Here is a 15,864-nt window from a genome sequence, read left to right as displayed (position 1 = left end):
TTCAAAATGGGCCTACCCTGAGGGAGGGTGTAAAAGCCAGCCAGAATGCTGTAAAAAACAGGACCCCAGGACAGGGCAGTTTGTCTGTGCCTTTACCTAGAAATAGTACCAAAAACATGCAGAGGGTAGGCACTGACCTCTTCATTCTCTTCGTCATCGTCTTCCTCGTCCTCTCGAAGAACCATGTCCAGGATGTTGCCTTTGATCTTGAAGTCCCGAGAAGTACTTAGCTTCATGTGCTGCATCAGGTTTACCTGGGATGGACAGGCTTGTAAGCAGGGCGACAGCGCTCAGTGTACATGGAAGACTTTGGTTCTGTCAGGTCAGAAACGGCGAACACTGTCTGCTTGCCAGACCCCTTCCTAGAGTAAAAGGGACTATTTTTTACCTTGGACTTTTTAGAGAGCTGGATAAGAAATTTTTCATACTGTTCAATGGCAAAGACGAGGTTAGGGATTGGCTTGGTTTCACGAAGAACTTTAGCCTAAGGGTGAGAGGAGGATATGAGACAACATTTCAGGTTCAGTAGCTTCTAAGTTTTTCTGTAGTGTCTCTTGAGCTTATTAGAAGAAACCCACTCAGGCACTTGCTGTATTTCCTTTTTCTGATAGGCATATGACTTTGCATTGCTGGGATTAGTCCCTCAAATGCGGATACTATAGACTGTTTGCCCATGTCACTCAGGCTGGCCTTCCACTCTTCATCCTTGGGCTTCCTCTGAGTTCCAGGATTACAGATACATACTACTACTACACTTTTAGAATACCTTGGAAGCAGCTTTCTAGCTGCACACTTAGAGACCATCTGCCCAGTGTTCTCCTGTTTGATATATACTATAACTTATTTAGCTGGTCTCTGGGCATTAGTTTTATTTAATAGTAAACAGTGTGGGGAGGACCATCCTCTACCTAGGCCTATTCTCAAAGGAATTGTTATAGCCATATTTTCTAAAATAATATGGTAACTTCCTCCTTTTCCTGAATTTACCAGTTCTTAGATCCTTTACAGAACACCTTTTAGGCTCTTGCTTTTCCTAAAAACAGTTGCAGTCTCCAACAACTAAGGACCTGTGACTCCGAACGGCCAGAGAAGATGCTCACCATGATTGTGCCAGCCGCAGCCTTCTCCTTTTCTTGGCACTTTGGGATGTTATTCCTTTTATTCTAAAACAGAAACACTGTCTCATTAAGATTCCTCTAGACCTCAAGCTGTATCTGGGAAGCAGGAAAATTGTGATGCGTTATAGCCCTTGGGGTATGTATCTCTCAGAGGTACCATTTGGAATTTGAGGGCAGCATTATTAAGCTGGTACACACATCAACAGTTAAAATGGACACTTTCAAGGTAGCAGGAGGATCAGGCTTTTTTTCTGCCGGGCGGCTGACTAAAAGGCCACGAATGGCCACGAATAGTTCTACCTACAGTCTGCTTAGAGGTGATCTGCACAATGCAGTTACCATGCTTGGGGAGCGTGCAGAGGGTCACAGGGACACTAATCTACAACCTGAGTTGTACATTAGTGTGTAAAGCTGGACAGAAAGGATGAAGTAGTGCAGGTGCACACCTTTAATCCCAGCACTCAAGAGGTAGAGGCAGGTGGATCCCTGTGATTTTGAGGCCAGTCTGTTCTACATAATTGTGGGGTTCGGTTGAACCATTCAACCTGCGTGACTGGGAAAACCAGCCTAGCCCAAGAGTGAGGTTGATGCTGGCAGCAGTAAGGATAACTCTGCCTGTTCTGGTGCACGTAGTCGTCTTGTGACCCCCCTCCCCCCTCTCCCACCCTTGAGGCAGTCACGTAGCCTGATGGCCAGTTTCAGGTTTCCTTAAAAGGACAAGTCCAACTAGCACCTGGAATTCCTCTCCATGCAAATGAAGCCTTCCCAAAACCTCAGCCCCAGCCAATGAAGTAAACTCAACAGAAAAACCCTACTCATTCCCCTTATTTCCCAACCCCCACATAAAGAAAGCTGAATTACTGGAAGAGCTGTGTCACTGAAAAAGCTGGAACCACCCCACCCCCATATTCACTGTTGGACTGGGATCATGCTAACCCACCCGCCAGGCTGAGCTTCATTCCTTTGGGTCCAGCATCTGGATGACGAGGTGCCTAGACACTGAAGGGAAGAGGCAGGACCTGCTCTAGAACAAATAATGAGTTCCAGTCAGAGGGAGCTACATAGTCTAAAGCTCTTTCTGAAACAATGGCAACAAAATACTAATGGCAAAAGAAAAGTGAGAAGAGATGGGAAAAACCACACAAGTGAATGAAACACGATGCTTCCATCTTAAAAGGGAGGCCTCCTTTTTAGCCTTCCAGCAAAGGATCAGGAGCACAGAGAAACTATACTAGTGAAGCTATACAAGAGACAGGCATACTCCTGCTATGCCCTGGAATGTTTTGGAGGTAATGTTAAGAGAAAGTTAAAATCATGAAAACAGGATGAGGCCCCTATTAAGGAAGGGGAGGAAGGAAAGCAGCCATGTGGGACATGACCTATCTTCTCAGGTTATATCCAAGGTTTATAACCCTGTTGAAAGTCCACAAGTAAACCTGCGCACTGTCCATATCCACGGCTAAAATAAGACCAAGACTTAGAGCAGGAAAAGCAAAGGTACGCATAGTTCTGGGCAGAATGTTCAGGGTTTTGCAGCACTGCTTTTTACCGCTTCCCATAAAGGTCTAAGGTAAAGTGTACATGAAATGTATCTTTGTATGGAGGAAAATATCAACCACCAATAGAGAGTGACTCTAGAGCAGGGGCCTGGCAAACCTTGCATGAACCCCGGGACGGATCTCGTCCACTATCTATTTGGAATAACATTTCAAAAGGGAACAGAGCCATGTACATTTATGTACTCCGGCTGCTTTTTACATCGGAAGAGCTGAGTGGGCATGAGAGCCCACAATGCCTAAAATATTCACTATTTTATCTTGTATTACAGAAGATTCCTGACCCCTGCTGTAGAATCAAACTAGCTAAGGTCAAGTTTCAGTCTGGCTTTTCCTAGCTGTCTGTCCTCAACAAAAGCTGATGCATACAGTGGATGCCAAGAGGTAAGAAGGGCTCTCTAAGTGGTAGTTATTCTAAAATAAGACTTGGACTGTAGCAAAAAAGGTCCGGCAGAAGTATTTCTCAAGCTATATTCTGTAACACTATTCTGCTGAATAATGCTGCTGCTTTAAATGTTTTTTAGCAGTATTGAACACACCATTTCAGAACCTTAAAAATAACAGTAAACCAACATGCTTCTCTTAAGACATGGAACTTGTGAGTAGTTTTCCTATGATCCCCTTTTGGAGGCTTTCTCCATCTACAGGACACTGTATAAGAGTGATATGATGGGCATGGTGGCACACACTTAATCTTAGCACTCAGGAGGCAGAGGAGGGTGGAATTTGTGAGCTTGAGGCCAGACTGGTCTACAAGCTGATTTCTAGGACAGCCAAGGCTTTTGGTGAGTTCCTACGGCTACAAAGGAAGACCCTGTCTCAAAAGGACCTCAGTATGACAGCATGAGAGGACCTCAGTATGACAGCATGCTTATAATCCCAGAATTTGATCTGAGGAAGGTGGATCTCAAGTTCAATGCCAGCCTGCATCACACAGGAAGACCGTCTCAAAAGCAAAACTGAAAAGATAGGAGGAATTAAAAAACAAAACCTCAGTTAAGGAGCAGAGTCAGAGAGATCCTGCAGAGATGATAGAACAGATTTAAAAGAATGGCATCCACATGAGAATATATGAAATCTAAAGTTTAAGAAGGCATGTCTGCAAGCATTTAGGAGAGAAAAAGATCAGGAGTAATTAGCGTGTCCAGAGTGTCAAAGCTGGGCATGACAGTAAACTATAATCCTCAGAGAGATAGAAGCAAAGATCAGGAGTTCAAGGCAGCCTGGGCTAAACTATACATGCAGGCAAACACTTGTATAAATAAAATAAAATAAAAAGATCTCCAATTCCTGAGAATCTATAATTTGAAAAAGGGTCTGGATAAACGATCCAACAAGCCCCTATCCTTCACCTCTTTGAAGTGCCTCTGTACTCTCGAAACTCTGGCACCTGACCCAGCCCTCCCATGTGTTGGTTGCTCTTGCTTACACTGAACAGAGGCCTAATGCATGGACTTACAGGCACCCAGAAATGAACCAAGGCTGCCCTGTTGCTTCTGTATTCCAAACACAAACATATCAAATGCTTCCTATCTCTGAAATCAGTTCTTAGTTGGGCTGACTAGTCTTACGTCACCTTGACACACAAATTAAGAGTTATTTTAAAGGAGGGAACCAACCTTAATTGAGAAAATGCCTCCGGAAGACCCAGCCTATGACACCTCTGGCCTATACTCAGCCTAGGTACCCAAGCAGCTCCTGGGATATGCAACACAGCTCTTTTTATTTATTTTTGTGTATGTGTGTTTATGAGACAGGGTTTCTCTGTGTAGCCTTTGCTGTTCTGGAACTAACTCTGTAAACCATGCAGGCTTTGCAGAGATTCACCTGCCTCAGCCTCCCAAGCACTGAGATTAAAGGTGTACGCCACCCCCCCACCACACCCCCCTTCCCCAGCCTTTTTCTTTTTTAGCGATTGATTTTTTAGAGTTATTTTAAATATTCTCATATTCCCTCTCCCAAAGAAGTCAGAAACTGAATCTCCTGGAGCCAGAGTTATAGGCAGTTGTGAGCCACCTGATGTGGGTGCTGGGAACCTAACTTGGGTCCCACTAACTCACGTCTCCAGCTCTCCATTAATTACTTTCTTGAAAACTATTTTGGCACTGTCTCTAAATCACTTACTTGTACATAAGAAATGAAAGAGTAACACACAGGGGTCAGATGTGAGCCGGACAGCTTCACCTGCAGCAAAGGAGAAAGAAATGACTGCAACTGAAGCAACAAAATCCCACCCCCATCCTTAGGGAAGCTGGTTCCAACTTACCAGCTTCTCCACAGTGTTCGGAATGCCTTTGAAGTTCTGACACACCTGGAGATACTAACAAGAAAATTCCTACATTTATCCATCAGCCGTGGCATGTCTTACTGCTCCTACTACAGAGGAAAAGGAACATCCATTGCAAAGCAAAGCACAGCCTCCCTTCCCTTCTCTTCTGAGTACATCAGCTTCCCAGAAAACAGGCAACACCAGGTCTGTGTCCAACCAGCTCAGATGGAGTCCTTGCCTCTAGGAGATAGTCTATCCTCCTAAGCGCCATTTAAGGAGGCAGTAAAAGGGACAGGTTCCCGGGGTCTCCACCACGGTAGCCCAGCTGCCGCAGCAGGCAACCGGAGATGCACGTGGCAGAGACGATCAACACGGCATGTGTTATCTGTGCCTGAGTGCTTAGTCTAGATCACTTACAGCACATAAACTTCCTAGTACCCGTCACTTTCTGAATTCACTGAGGCCCAGAGATGTGTATGTGCAGGACGAGCTTTTCATTCTCAGTCAGAGGTGAGATAACGCGAGCCAAGCCAAGCCAACTTAGATTATGCCAATGAGCATTTCCCCCTGTGGAGAATCCTACTAACTACTGATGAAATGAAAACAAAACTGTGTTGATGATGTGGTGAGAGCCGTGTTCACCTGGCCAGTGGGAGCAGAAGGTGGAGTGGGACCCGATTACCTTCCAAAACACTCACATATTTGACAAATGCTGTTAGGGTGCTGTATATTTTGGACAGATCCTTCAATAAGGTGTCTACACAGCTGCCCGAAGGGAGGGCTGTCTGCACGAGTTCATGGAAGAATGTAACCAGGGTTCCCAGTTGCATGATGATGGCTTTCTCAATGTGAAGAGTTGATGGAATTGCTTGAGAAGAGGCACCGTCTGAAGAGAAATGAAATTGATGCATTCAGTCTTATTTTCTAGTGAATGAAAACAAACCACCCAGAACACGCTTTCAAGGGCTCCACCTTCACGCAACGGTTCCCACTTATGTTCTGGTGGACTCTGCTGGCGTTACCTGGAGTCATTTCATCTGACGGGGTTTCTTGGTTCACTGAACACTTAATCTTGGTGATTAACCAGTCCACTTCTTCGAGGACTTTCTCAGCCTGACTCAGAACAAGTAACTGTGAAAAGAAAAGGATGTGTTCACAGTGCTGGGGCAATCGCTTCTATGGGGACCTTACAGGCCGGAGGACAGAAGCCACAACAGACCCTGGAGATGGAACTGGATGGAAGGAATGGCAAGGGCTATTTCCCACACGCTATTACATCAACGCTTACACAGACAGTGGGGGCAGCCGTCCTCAAGTTCACCATTGCAAAGTGGTCTGTTTTCTCTATCTCCACATCCTGGAAAGGGGGAGAGGGAAGGCTAAGACTGGCAGGCCATTCCCTCGCCCTCACTCCCCACATAGGATGCACTGTATCTGCTGTGCTACCTGGTCTATGTCTCCCAGCTGCCCATGGATATCCTGGGCCAAGTCACGAAGCAGGGTGACAGGACTCTTGTATAAGACGTGCAGGCTGAAGAACAGGGTCATCAAACTCTTGCAAAACGACGCATCCTCTAGGAGGCGGAAGGAAGGAGAGCTTCAGCAGATCGGCCACTCTGGTCAGAGTGTAGAGGGAACCCCTCCCTAACAGACTTTGGTGATGGTGGTTCGGTATAAAGCCTTCAGGAAGGGAGGCAGGAAACTCACCCAGGCTATATTCCTTGCAAATCTTAGACGTCCAGGATAACATCTGCACAAACTAAACAAAAGATGTTCAGTTGGTAAAGAAAAAGGGGCGGGGTGTGGTGGCACTTGGGAGGCAGACGCAGGTAGAACTCTGTGAGTTGGAGACCAGCCTGATCTACATAGTGGGTTGTAGGCTAGTCAGGGATACAAAGTCAGACGCTGTCTTTAAAAAAAAAGGAAAAGAAAAATGTTTTGCCAGAGCAGAAGATTCTTAGACCTTTCTAAGCCTAACCTACTAAAATCTGTGCCTGGACTTAATTGGTTATGTAAGAACAGCATAAAAATGAGTCCAGATGATGAGAAGTACCGACACTTCTCATGGTACATGGCTGACTACTCAATGTATGTGTCATGAAGGACTACATGTGCTGAGACCTGGATCTGAATTCCCACCTCGGAGCTTCCTCTGCTACCACCATGGTGGTCTGGGGCTGTATAGCTGTATATCCCATGTACTTCAGATATTTTAAAGGCCATTTGGCTGACAGAGAGGAGTAGAATAAGATCCTGGCCATAAAGACACAAGACACAGAAGGGAAATGGGGGAGGAGGAAGGAGGAAGAAATAGACACAAACATACACACATGCACACATACACGCGCTCGCCCTGCCCAGAAGGAGAAGGTGCGGTGGCAGTTTGGAGAGAACAGAGACAGCTTGGAGGAAATAGACGGAGAGAAACATTTCAACATAGTGACTTGGAGGAAACCGAATGCTATGTTTGCTGTTGACAGAGATTGGTGTAGCCCCAAAAGAACCCATCAACCCTAAACAGCCAGAAGTAAAGGGGTCTGCGGCCCCTCTCCCCACTAACCTTCTCTCTTACCTAGGGTTAAAAGGTTTGTGGAAGGGAGGTTAAAGGCATAAATACCCCAAATAAAACAGAATTTAAAAATAAGCACAACAGTGGTCACACTCTCTGACTTATCAATTGTTTTGGTTTTTTTAAGATCTATTTATTTATTATGTATACAATGTTCTGCCTGCACGCCAGAGAGGGCACCAGATCTCATTATAGATGGTTATGAGCCACCATGTGGTTTCTGTGCATTGAACTCAGGACCTCTGGAAGAGCAGCCAGTGCTCTTAACCATCTCTCCAGCCCTGACTTATTAATTGTTAAATTCTCCTCAAACTTCTTTTTTTTCCCCCCCTCTGACACCCAATTGCTGAACTTCAGCTACTGTTATGATTTAAGCTTTGTCATTTCAGAAAAGGCAAAAGCATCAAGAAGCACAAGCACTGGAGAAAAACCGTGACGGAAAGGCTGGGGCCACCAGAGAAAGACCTGCAGGGCCTTGTACGTGGTGAGCAATGGTCCTACCAACTAGCTACATCCCAGCCCGAAACAGATGCTCTTCTGATGAAACAATTCTTGTCTTCTGAGGCATGCAAGATGAGACTGAACAGGTAGTGCCTTTACCTGAGGGGAGCTGGGCTCCAGCAGCCTGGACAAGGTGGAGAGAATCGTGATGAGCAGGAGGGCCTCTTTACTGTTAAAATCCTCCTCTTCACTGCTAAGCAAATTCAACAAGGACCTCTGTGGAGGGAATGGATGGACACAGATGGGTAGACATGTTCGTATCAGAGAAGAGACATCTGGCCAAAAAGCCTCATGGCTGGGACAGAACAAATTCAAAGCTATGTAATTCCAGGAGGATAAAATCTGAAAAACCCTGCACCGAAGAGCAGTTTTCAGTTTCAGCTCTGAACTGCAGAATTCTCTTGAAAACAAGGTTTCCCATCTCACTCCTTGTGATACGTGTGACGAACAAACTGCAGTTTCTGCTGGTTCTCCTCTGGGAGCGGCAGCTCAGCCACTGACCTCAGGGTTGGACCGTGCCCCACACTCAGTTCCCATGACACCTGTGCCCTGGGGGAATCAGTCTAACTTGAGTAGCCGGTCGGCAGTCTTCCTGACTATAGTCCTTCTTTCTCTTCCTGTTCTAAGTGCTCCAGCAACAGGTCCTGGGACATGGAAGGCATTCTAACCATTATTTGTTGAAGAAATCCTTGTAAATGGAACATGCTGATGGTCTGACAATTACTGGTGAGAAACTTCCAGTCCTTGTATCTGATAGACAAGGCCAAATTATACCACACAATCAAAACCCCAAAGTCTGCCTCAAGCACTGGAATCACTGGCTTCCTCTTTATATCACCTGAAGCGATGATTCTCAAAGAGGCCATGAGCTCTGCCTGTTGGATCCTCACTGGGCTCCTTCCAAAAATATCATCTTTCACAGGAGAGCTGTGCCACTTCCTGTCTGACTCCGGGCTGCATTTTGCAAGGATCAGGAAGTTTAACGCAGCCGCCTCCCAAGTATTCTCACCTGAAACTGCCGGGTCTGGAAGGAAGCTCTTTGAGTGACAGTGACACCTGCTTCTTCTCCCTCTTCTGTGCTCATGACATCTGCAAATGGAAACAAGCTTACCTTCTTTCAAAATGACTGTTTTGTTATTGTTGTTCTGGGTTTTTTTTTTTTTTTTTTTTTTTTTTCTTTTCTTTGAGACAAGGTCAAACTAAATAACCCAACCCAGCTTTGAACTTCCCGTGTAGCCCCGAAGCTGCAATCCTCCTGTCTCAGCTTCCTGAATGCTAGGATAACAGGCCTGCACCACCATATCTGGTTTTTGTTTAGCGACCTCCCAGCCCAGCACACACACCCTCATTGGTACTAAGGACTGAACCCAGGTCCTCATCCATGCTAGGCAAGCACTCTACCGCTAAACTGGAGTCTCAGCCCTTTTAACTTAAGGACCCTTTTCCTTTATTTTTATTTCATGTGTATGGTGTTTAGCCTGCATGTATGTCTGTGCACAGGCATCCAGTGATCACATGGCAGTGAAGGGCATCAGATCTCACTGGAACTGGAATTATAGGTGGTTGTGAGGCACCATGAAAGTGCTGGGAACCAAACCCAGGTTCTCTGAAAGAGCAAGTGTTCGTAACTATTGAACCATCTCTCCAGGCCCGGGAACTTTTTGTTTCAACTTTTAATTAAAAAAAAATGTTGTAGGGTCTCACTTTGTAACCTTTACTACTCTAAAAATTGCTATGTAGACCAGTTTGGCCTCAAATTTGTGGCACTCTTCTTGCCTTGAATGCTGCTTTTATATGCATGTACTACTACACCTCAACTAATACTTAAAATTATAGTTTGAGACAAGGGCTCATAGCCCGGGTCCTTGGTACATAGTGAGTACCTGGGCTATGAGCTTTGTAATCCTGACTCGGTTTCCCAAGTATTCAGATTACAGGTCTGAGCCATCATATCTGGGAATAGCTAAAATTTTAGAAAGCCAAAACAACAACAACAACAACAAACAAACAAACAAAAGGTCTGGAGGCTGATATAAATATATTTCTAATTTTCACTTTCTTTTTTTGAGGGGTTGAGACAGGGTCTTTCTATTATGTAATCCTGGCTGCCCTAGAACTCACTCTGTAGACCAGGCTAGCCTCAGACTCACAGAGATTCACCTGGCTCTGACTCCCGAGTGCTGGGCTTGAAGGAGTGTGCCACCATGCCTAGCTTTAAATTTCCCTTTCTTAATGCTGTATTCCTCTTCCAGTCACTACTTATGGTTAAATGCCAAGTGGTAAGTGCCAATCCTGAATCCACTAGACGTCACTTCTTAGCAGCATTAGGGCTTTCTTCAGGTGTCCTCCAGGAGCTGAACAAATAGATTTAAGGGCTCTGGTGAGAGAGAAGCCCAGAGCGAGGCATTTAGGACACCGTCACACTTACCCAGAGCCCTGAGAAATTGCTGGGTCTTGGGCTGATAGAACTGCTGTACTGCACTGAATGTCTTCTGCAAACACTCCAGGCACAGCAGCGAGATGCTCTTCCCTTTCTCTTTCTTCCCCGACTCTTCCACCGAGGTGGGGATTGACGTGTATCTCCATAGCAAGACCCTAAAGTGCGGGAAAGGTTTTTTTGTCAACACAGACTGTTGATGTCAATCTATACATAGTAAACTTTATCCTATGTAAACAAAGGTCCTGTGGGGTTTTAGACATTCGCACATGTGAAACTGTTCTGCAATTAAGGTGTTTCTATACCTACCTGATAGTCAACTCTCCTCCCTTGGTTTACGAGCAGCTACTGGTTAAGACTTTATGAGACAAAGAATCCAGACTTCCTACAAGAAACTATGCTTGCACTCCTTACACATGCCCACAGTCCTGTCCTCAACTTCCTCTCGGGGAATGCACAACACACAAGCTGGCAAACAGTTTGAGGTGAGGGTGGCTTACCGAGTTATGTCACAGAGATGCTGAAAGACCTTGTCTGGGTTCTGGCCATCAGGACCACTCACATGCCCTCTTCGTATTAGTTGCTGTACCTTCTGCAGAGCCACGGTCACTGCATAGTGCATAAACTCGCTGCTGGAGCGCAGGACAGACAGGCTCTCTTCGTGACTCTGGATGCTATCTCTAGAAAGAGGTAAAGGAGGGAAGGAAGGAGCTGAGCCTGTGGTGTGGTCCGTCACCCCAGTGACTGGGAGGTTGAATCACGAGGACTGCAAGTACAAGGCCTGAGTGGGCAACTGGACATGACCCTGTCCAGAATAAAAAGGAAAAAGGGGATGGGGATACAGCTGAGTGCTGAGTGCCTGTCTATCACACTCGAGGCTTGTGTTCAATCCCCAGTGCTACACACAAAGGGGGAAAAAAAGAGTTCCCTCCTGCTGCCAGGGTCTGGAATTAGGCTTTCCAGAGATTTCAGAACAGCAGCTCACAGCAGGCTCTGAACGGAGACAGCATAAGCCCGAGTCATTGCCAGGGCTGCTCTTGCTTATTCTGTATGTTGTGGCCTCAGATCCACCCTGTCCCCATTAATCCCTCACACTGTGATGACCAAGCATGGGTCTTGGTCGTTTAGATTTTGAGTGTCCCTTTGTTATTTAGTTCAGTTTTCCCCTTTCTTTCCCTTTTAGCCTCTGTGTACAAACCTTAAGATTTTATTACAGCACCACTAGAATTCATCCCTCTTATTCATTAGTCCACGGCTTCTCATTTGCTTTAATAATTCTGAGGTACAGTCAGGTGTGGTGACACACACCTTTAATCCCAGCCCTCAGGAGGCAGAGGCTGGCGGATCTCTTTGAGTTTGAGACCAGCCTGGTTTACAAAGAGAGTTCCAGAATAGCCAGGGTTCTGTTACACAGAGAAACCCTGTCTCAAACAACAACAGCAATAATAATAATGTTGAGGTACCACCTCCCTCTTTAAAATGCCTACTTTGGGGTGCTGGAGAAATGGCTCAGAGGATAAGAGCACTGATTGCTCTTCCCAAAGGTCCTGAGTTCAATTCCCAGCAACCACATGGTGGCTCACAACCATCTAAACATGAAATCTGGTTCCCTCTTCTGGCGTGCAGGTGTACATGCTAACACACACTGCATAAGTAATAAATAAATAAATCTTTAAAAATAAAATAAAATGCCTACTTTGGGTTATGCATCTTTCATGTTAAGAAAACTAAAACCTTCTAACTTATTTTCTACTGTATATAATATGGCAAGAATTGTGAATGCAAGCTGGGCAACATAGGGAGATTGGGCACACATCCTCTTTACTGAACTTGACACAGGTAGAATCTTACCTGAAAAGAGCAGTGAGAAGATCAGACACGAATTTCATGGACAAAAGACTATCACTGGTCTTACTGGCCATTTTAGTTTTGCCTTTACCAGCTTTTTCACTTAGCATGTCAGAGAACTTCTTGTAACACATAAACAGGCTCAGGATCTCCTCAGACTTACTCTTGCTACGAACAGGACAGAGAGCAAAGACAAGCATCAGTACCTTGTGGCTTGGTTTCACAGACAGTAAGGAGATTACAATGTGTCTTCAAATGTCCTGTTCCAGATACAGCATTGCGAGATAATGGCCCCTCTTTAACATGGCACCCCCAAGTCACAGCAACCTCTGTGAGCTTTTTTCCCCCCCTCATTTTTTCCAGTTAAAGAAGACCAAGGAAACCCCGTACTACCACTAATAGTTTTTACATTAGTCAGTAGTATCTGAATTCAGGATCTGGGAACTATGAATAAATGAAAGCTTGCCCAGAGACAAAATTAATAGCTTGGTGGAAAGAACATAGTTTGGAATTATTAAGAGATAGTATCTGCTGGGTGTGGTGGCACTTGCCTTTAATCCCAGCACATGGGAGACAGAGGCAGGCAGATCTCCATGAGTTCGAGGCCACCCTGGTCTACATGGAGAGTTCTAGGCCAGCCAGGGTTATGTAAGGAGACCCTGTCTCAAAAAACCCAAAGAAAGAGAAAAAGACATAATATAATCTTTGGTCTTTGTGTGTTTATCGTGAGAGTAAACAAGCAAACAATAAAACTATATGAAGGGTCCCTGATATGCTTACCTGAAATTACTTATGGAGAAATTATATTCTATTAGAACTTCACACACTCCCATTATGAGGCATGCACAGATATTATTCTTGATGCCGACATCACTGCTCTGAGAAAAATCTGCTGATTTATCCTAAAAGACAAGCACAAATTAACATGCTACTAAAGCCTCCATCAGTCCCGATTTCTGAGGACGTAGCAATTACCAGCTCAAAGTCTTCTAGCTCACTCTTAATCATTCTGACAGTAATAGACTCCAACATGTCATCCAGCTCATGGTACAATTCCTCCTCTTCTTCTCCTTCATCTCCCTGTTGCAGGGGGATCACTTTGTTCTTATACCAGGCTAAGCAATGCTGAATGCAAGAGAGTAGATGATCCTGTAGAAGAAAGTAAACCCTGATAGCCCATGAAACTGTTATAAAGTTCATGTTATCTGCTGGTACCGCACGGCAGCTCTATCTGAATTAACAAAGCTGGAAAAGTGACTGAGCTAACAGAGGCCTTTCCTAAGCCTTCCCAAGTACTAACACTTCATACTAACACATGAAGCTCCACATGTGTTCCCCTGGTATGACACTAACATCGGTAGACTCCATTATGAAGTTAAATGGCCTCTAGTTCCCAAGCCCTGAAAGCGATTCTAAAGATGGGGGTTTATGCTGTGGGAATCTTTGGGACACAAACACCTTAGATTGAAGTTTGGAACATCTCCTGGCACTGAAGCTACACTAATGAAGATCAGATGGGACCACTCAACCTTTTCCTGTTCCTCTCCTGGAATTCTAAGTCACTTGTGGCCCTCTCACTTTCTGCCATCCCTTCTCACCTTTCTGAAGCGAGGTAAAGACAGAGGCTTGTCCTAGTTCCTCTAAAGCACATCAGAGGGCACACTGTAACTTAACTGAAGCCACGCACTCCCTGCAGACTAAGGAAGCAGCTTTACCGATTGCTGCATGCGTCTCTACTTCCATCATCACATAACCAAGGAGAGCAGGACTGTCTGTAGCTCACCGCTGACAGTGAGACAGAGGCTGCAGGGGCCAACGAGTCTTACCAGCGGCTCTTGTAGGAAGGTCTGACTTCCTTGGGTCAAAACACAAGCTCCTAGTTTCAGAGGAGGTAGCAGATCGGGTTCTGGCTCATAGTACTGTTTTAACTGTGTATAGTGAGACAGAAAAATCATGACTCATGAATGCTTCTTGAGTTTGTTTTTTTTTTTTATTAATTACACTTTATTCACTTTGTATTCTCCCTGTGGTTCCCTCCCTCCTCCTGTCCCAATCCCTCCCTTCCTCCACCCTCTGCATGCATGCCCCTCTCTAAGTCCACTGATAGGGGAGGTCTTCTTTTCCTTCCTTCTGATCCTAGTCAATAAGGTCTCATCAGGACTGGCTGCATTGTCTTCTTCTGTGGCCTGGTAATGCTGCTTCCCCCTCAAGGGGAGGTAATTAAAGAGCAGGCCAATCAGTTCATGTCAGAGACAGTCCCTGTTCCTATTACAATGGAACCCACTTGGATACTGAACTGCCATGGACTACATCTGTGCAGGGGTCTTAGGTTATCTCCATGCACAGTCCTTGGTTGGAGTATCAATCTCAGGAAAGACCCCTCTGCTCAGATTTTTTGGTTCTGTTGCTCTCCTTGTGGAGTTCCTGTCCTCTCCAGATCTTACTGTTTCCCACTTCTTTCCTAAGATTCCCTGCACTTTGCCCAAAGGTTGCCCATAGCCTCAGCATCTGCATTGATAGTCTGCAGGGCAGAGCCTTTCAGAGGTCCTCTGTGTCAGGCTCCTGACTTGTTCCCTCTTTTCTCCTTCTTCTGATGTCCGTACTCTTTGCCTTTCTGGAAAGGAATTGAGCATTTTAGCAAGAGTCCTCCCTCTTGATTAGTTTCTCTAGGGGTACAGATTTTAATAGGTTAATCCTCTATTATATGTCTATATGAGTGAGTATATACCGTGTGCATCTTTCTGCTTCTGGTTATTACTCGGCAATAAAAAATCATGAAATTTGAACTTTGAATAGGAAATCATGAAATCTGCAGGTGAATGGTGGAATTTGGAAAAGATCATCCTGAGTGAGCTATCCCAGAAGCTTCTTGAGTTTTCCATTGTTCAAGTTGACGACACCTTCGCCTTCTAAGACACATTTCCTAACTGCCCAGAGAATGACGTAACAAATTTATATTGCTTGGCCCACCTGCATCCATTCACGGTGCGGCAGCACAGCACCGGTCAAGGTAACTTTCTCATTCTACTTTTACTCCCTGCATAGAAGCCCCTAAACTTGCCAGGGCAATCAGGATTTGCAGGAAAGTCTAATGAAGAAAACAGGCTGCAAATTGGCGTCAATGGACTTGGGGGGTTACAAAGAGGAGAAAAGGAGAAGACATGGAGGTAGAAGGGGGGCCTGAGGAGGTTGACCAGGGGAACTGGGTGTATGTGTGGGTGTGATCAAAATATATTATGCACATATAAAAAGCTGTCATCAAAAAAAAGGATCCTTAACAAGAGTACAAACAAGCCAGGCATGGTGACACATGCCTATGATCCCAGCACTTCGGCAGGCAGAAGCAGGTGGATCTCTGAGTACAAGGCCAGCTCAGTCTACAAAGTGAGTCCAGGACAGCCAAGGCTACACAGAGAAACCCTGTCAAAAAACAAACAAAACAAAAGAGTGTAGACTTCTGAGTCAGCCTTCCTAAGTCTAAAACAGTACTCTCACTTATGACTGACTTTGACAGCTATCCAAATCTTGGGCCCTCACTTGAAAAATGAGTCTTCTAGTAAAATTAA

General features: G+C 45.2%; 1 protein-coding gene across 3 annotated transcripts in view; it reads right to left on the bottom strand.

Annotated features, from left to right (window-relative positions):
• Fanci (FA complementation group I) overlaps positions 1–15,864 on the bottom strand; it is a 55,507-nt gene that overhangs the window by 596 nt on the left and 39,047 nt on the right. For 2 of the 3 annotated variants that reach the window (XM_021647040.2, XM_060367397.1), the window contains 18 exons: positions 14,125–14,226; positions 13,274–13,447; positions 13,079–13,200; positions 12,302–12,466; positions 10,951–11,130; positions 10,442–10,608; positions 9,023–9,102; positions 8,113–8,229; positions 6,651–6,702; positions 6,390–6,517; positions 6,232–6,300; positions 5,966–6,074; positions 5,642–5,829; positions 4,941–4,994; positions 4,799–4,858; positions 1,101–1,163; positions 389–484; positions 138–254 (listed from right to left, as the gene is read on the bottom strand). In XM_021647040.2, the coding sequence (XP_021502715.1) occupies positions 138–254; positions 389–484; positions 1,101–1,163; positions 4,799–4,858; positions 4,941–4,994; positions 5,642–5,829; positions 5,966–6,074; positions 6,232–6,300; positions 6,390–6,517; positions 6,651–6,702; positions 8,113–8,229; positions 9,023–9,102; positions 10,442–10,608; positions 10,951–11,130; positions 12,302–12,466; positions 13,079–13,200; positions 13,274–13,447; positions 14,125–14,226 (2,043 nt within the window). Of the gene's footprint in view, positions 1–137; positions 255–388; positions 485–1,100; positions 1,164–4,798; positions 4,859–4,940; positions 5,051–5,641; positions 5,830–5,965; positions 6,075–6,231; positions 6,301–6,389; positions 6,518–6,650; positions 6,703–8,112; positions 8,230–9,022; positions 9,103–10,441; positions 10,609–10,950; positions 11,131–12,301; positions 12,467–13,078; positions 13,201–13,273; positions 13,448–14,124; positions 14,227–15,864 lie in introns of those variants that run through there. The other variant, XR_009585592.1, reaches the window with a different exon arrangement.

The sequence above is a fragment of the Meriones unguiculatus genome, chromosome 14 (assembly GCF_030254825.1).
Source record: "Meriones unguiculatus strain TT.TT164.6M chromosome 14, Bangor_MerUng_6.1, whole genome shotgun sequence".
Classification (NCBI taxonomy): domain Eukaryota; kingdom Metazoa; phylum Chordata; class Mammalia; order Rodentia; family Muridae; genus Meriones; species Meriones unguiculatus.
Note: the sequence above shows the minus strand (reverse complement) of the source record. Positions and strands in the feature narration are given on the sequence as shown.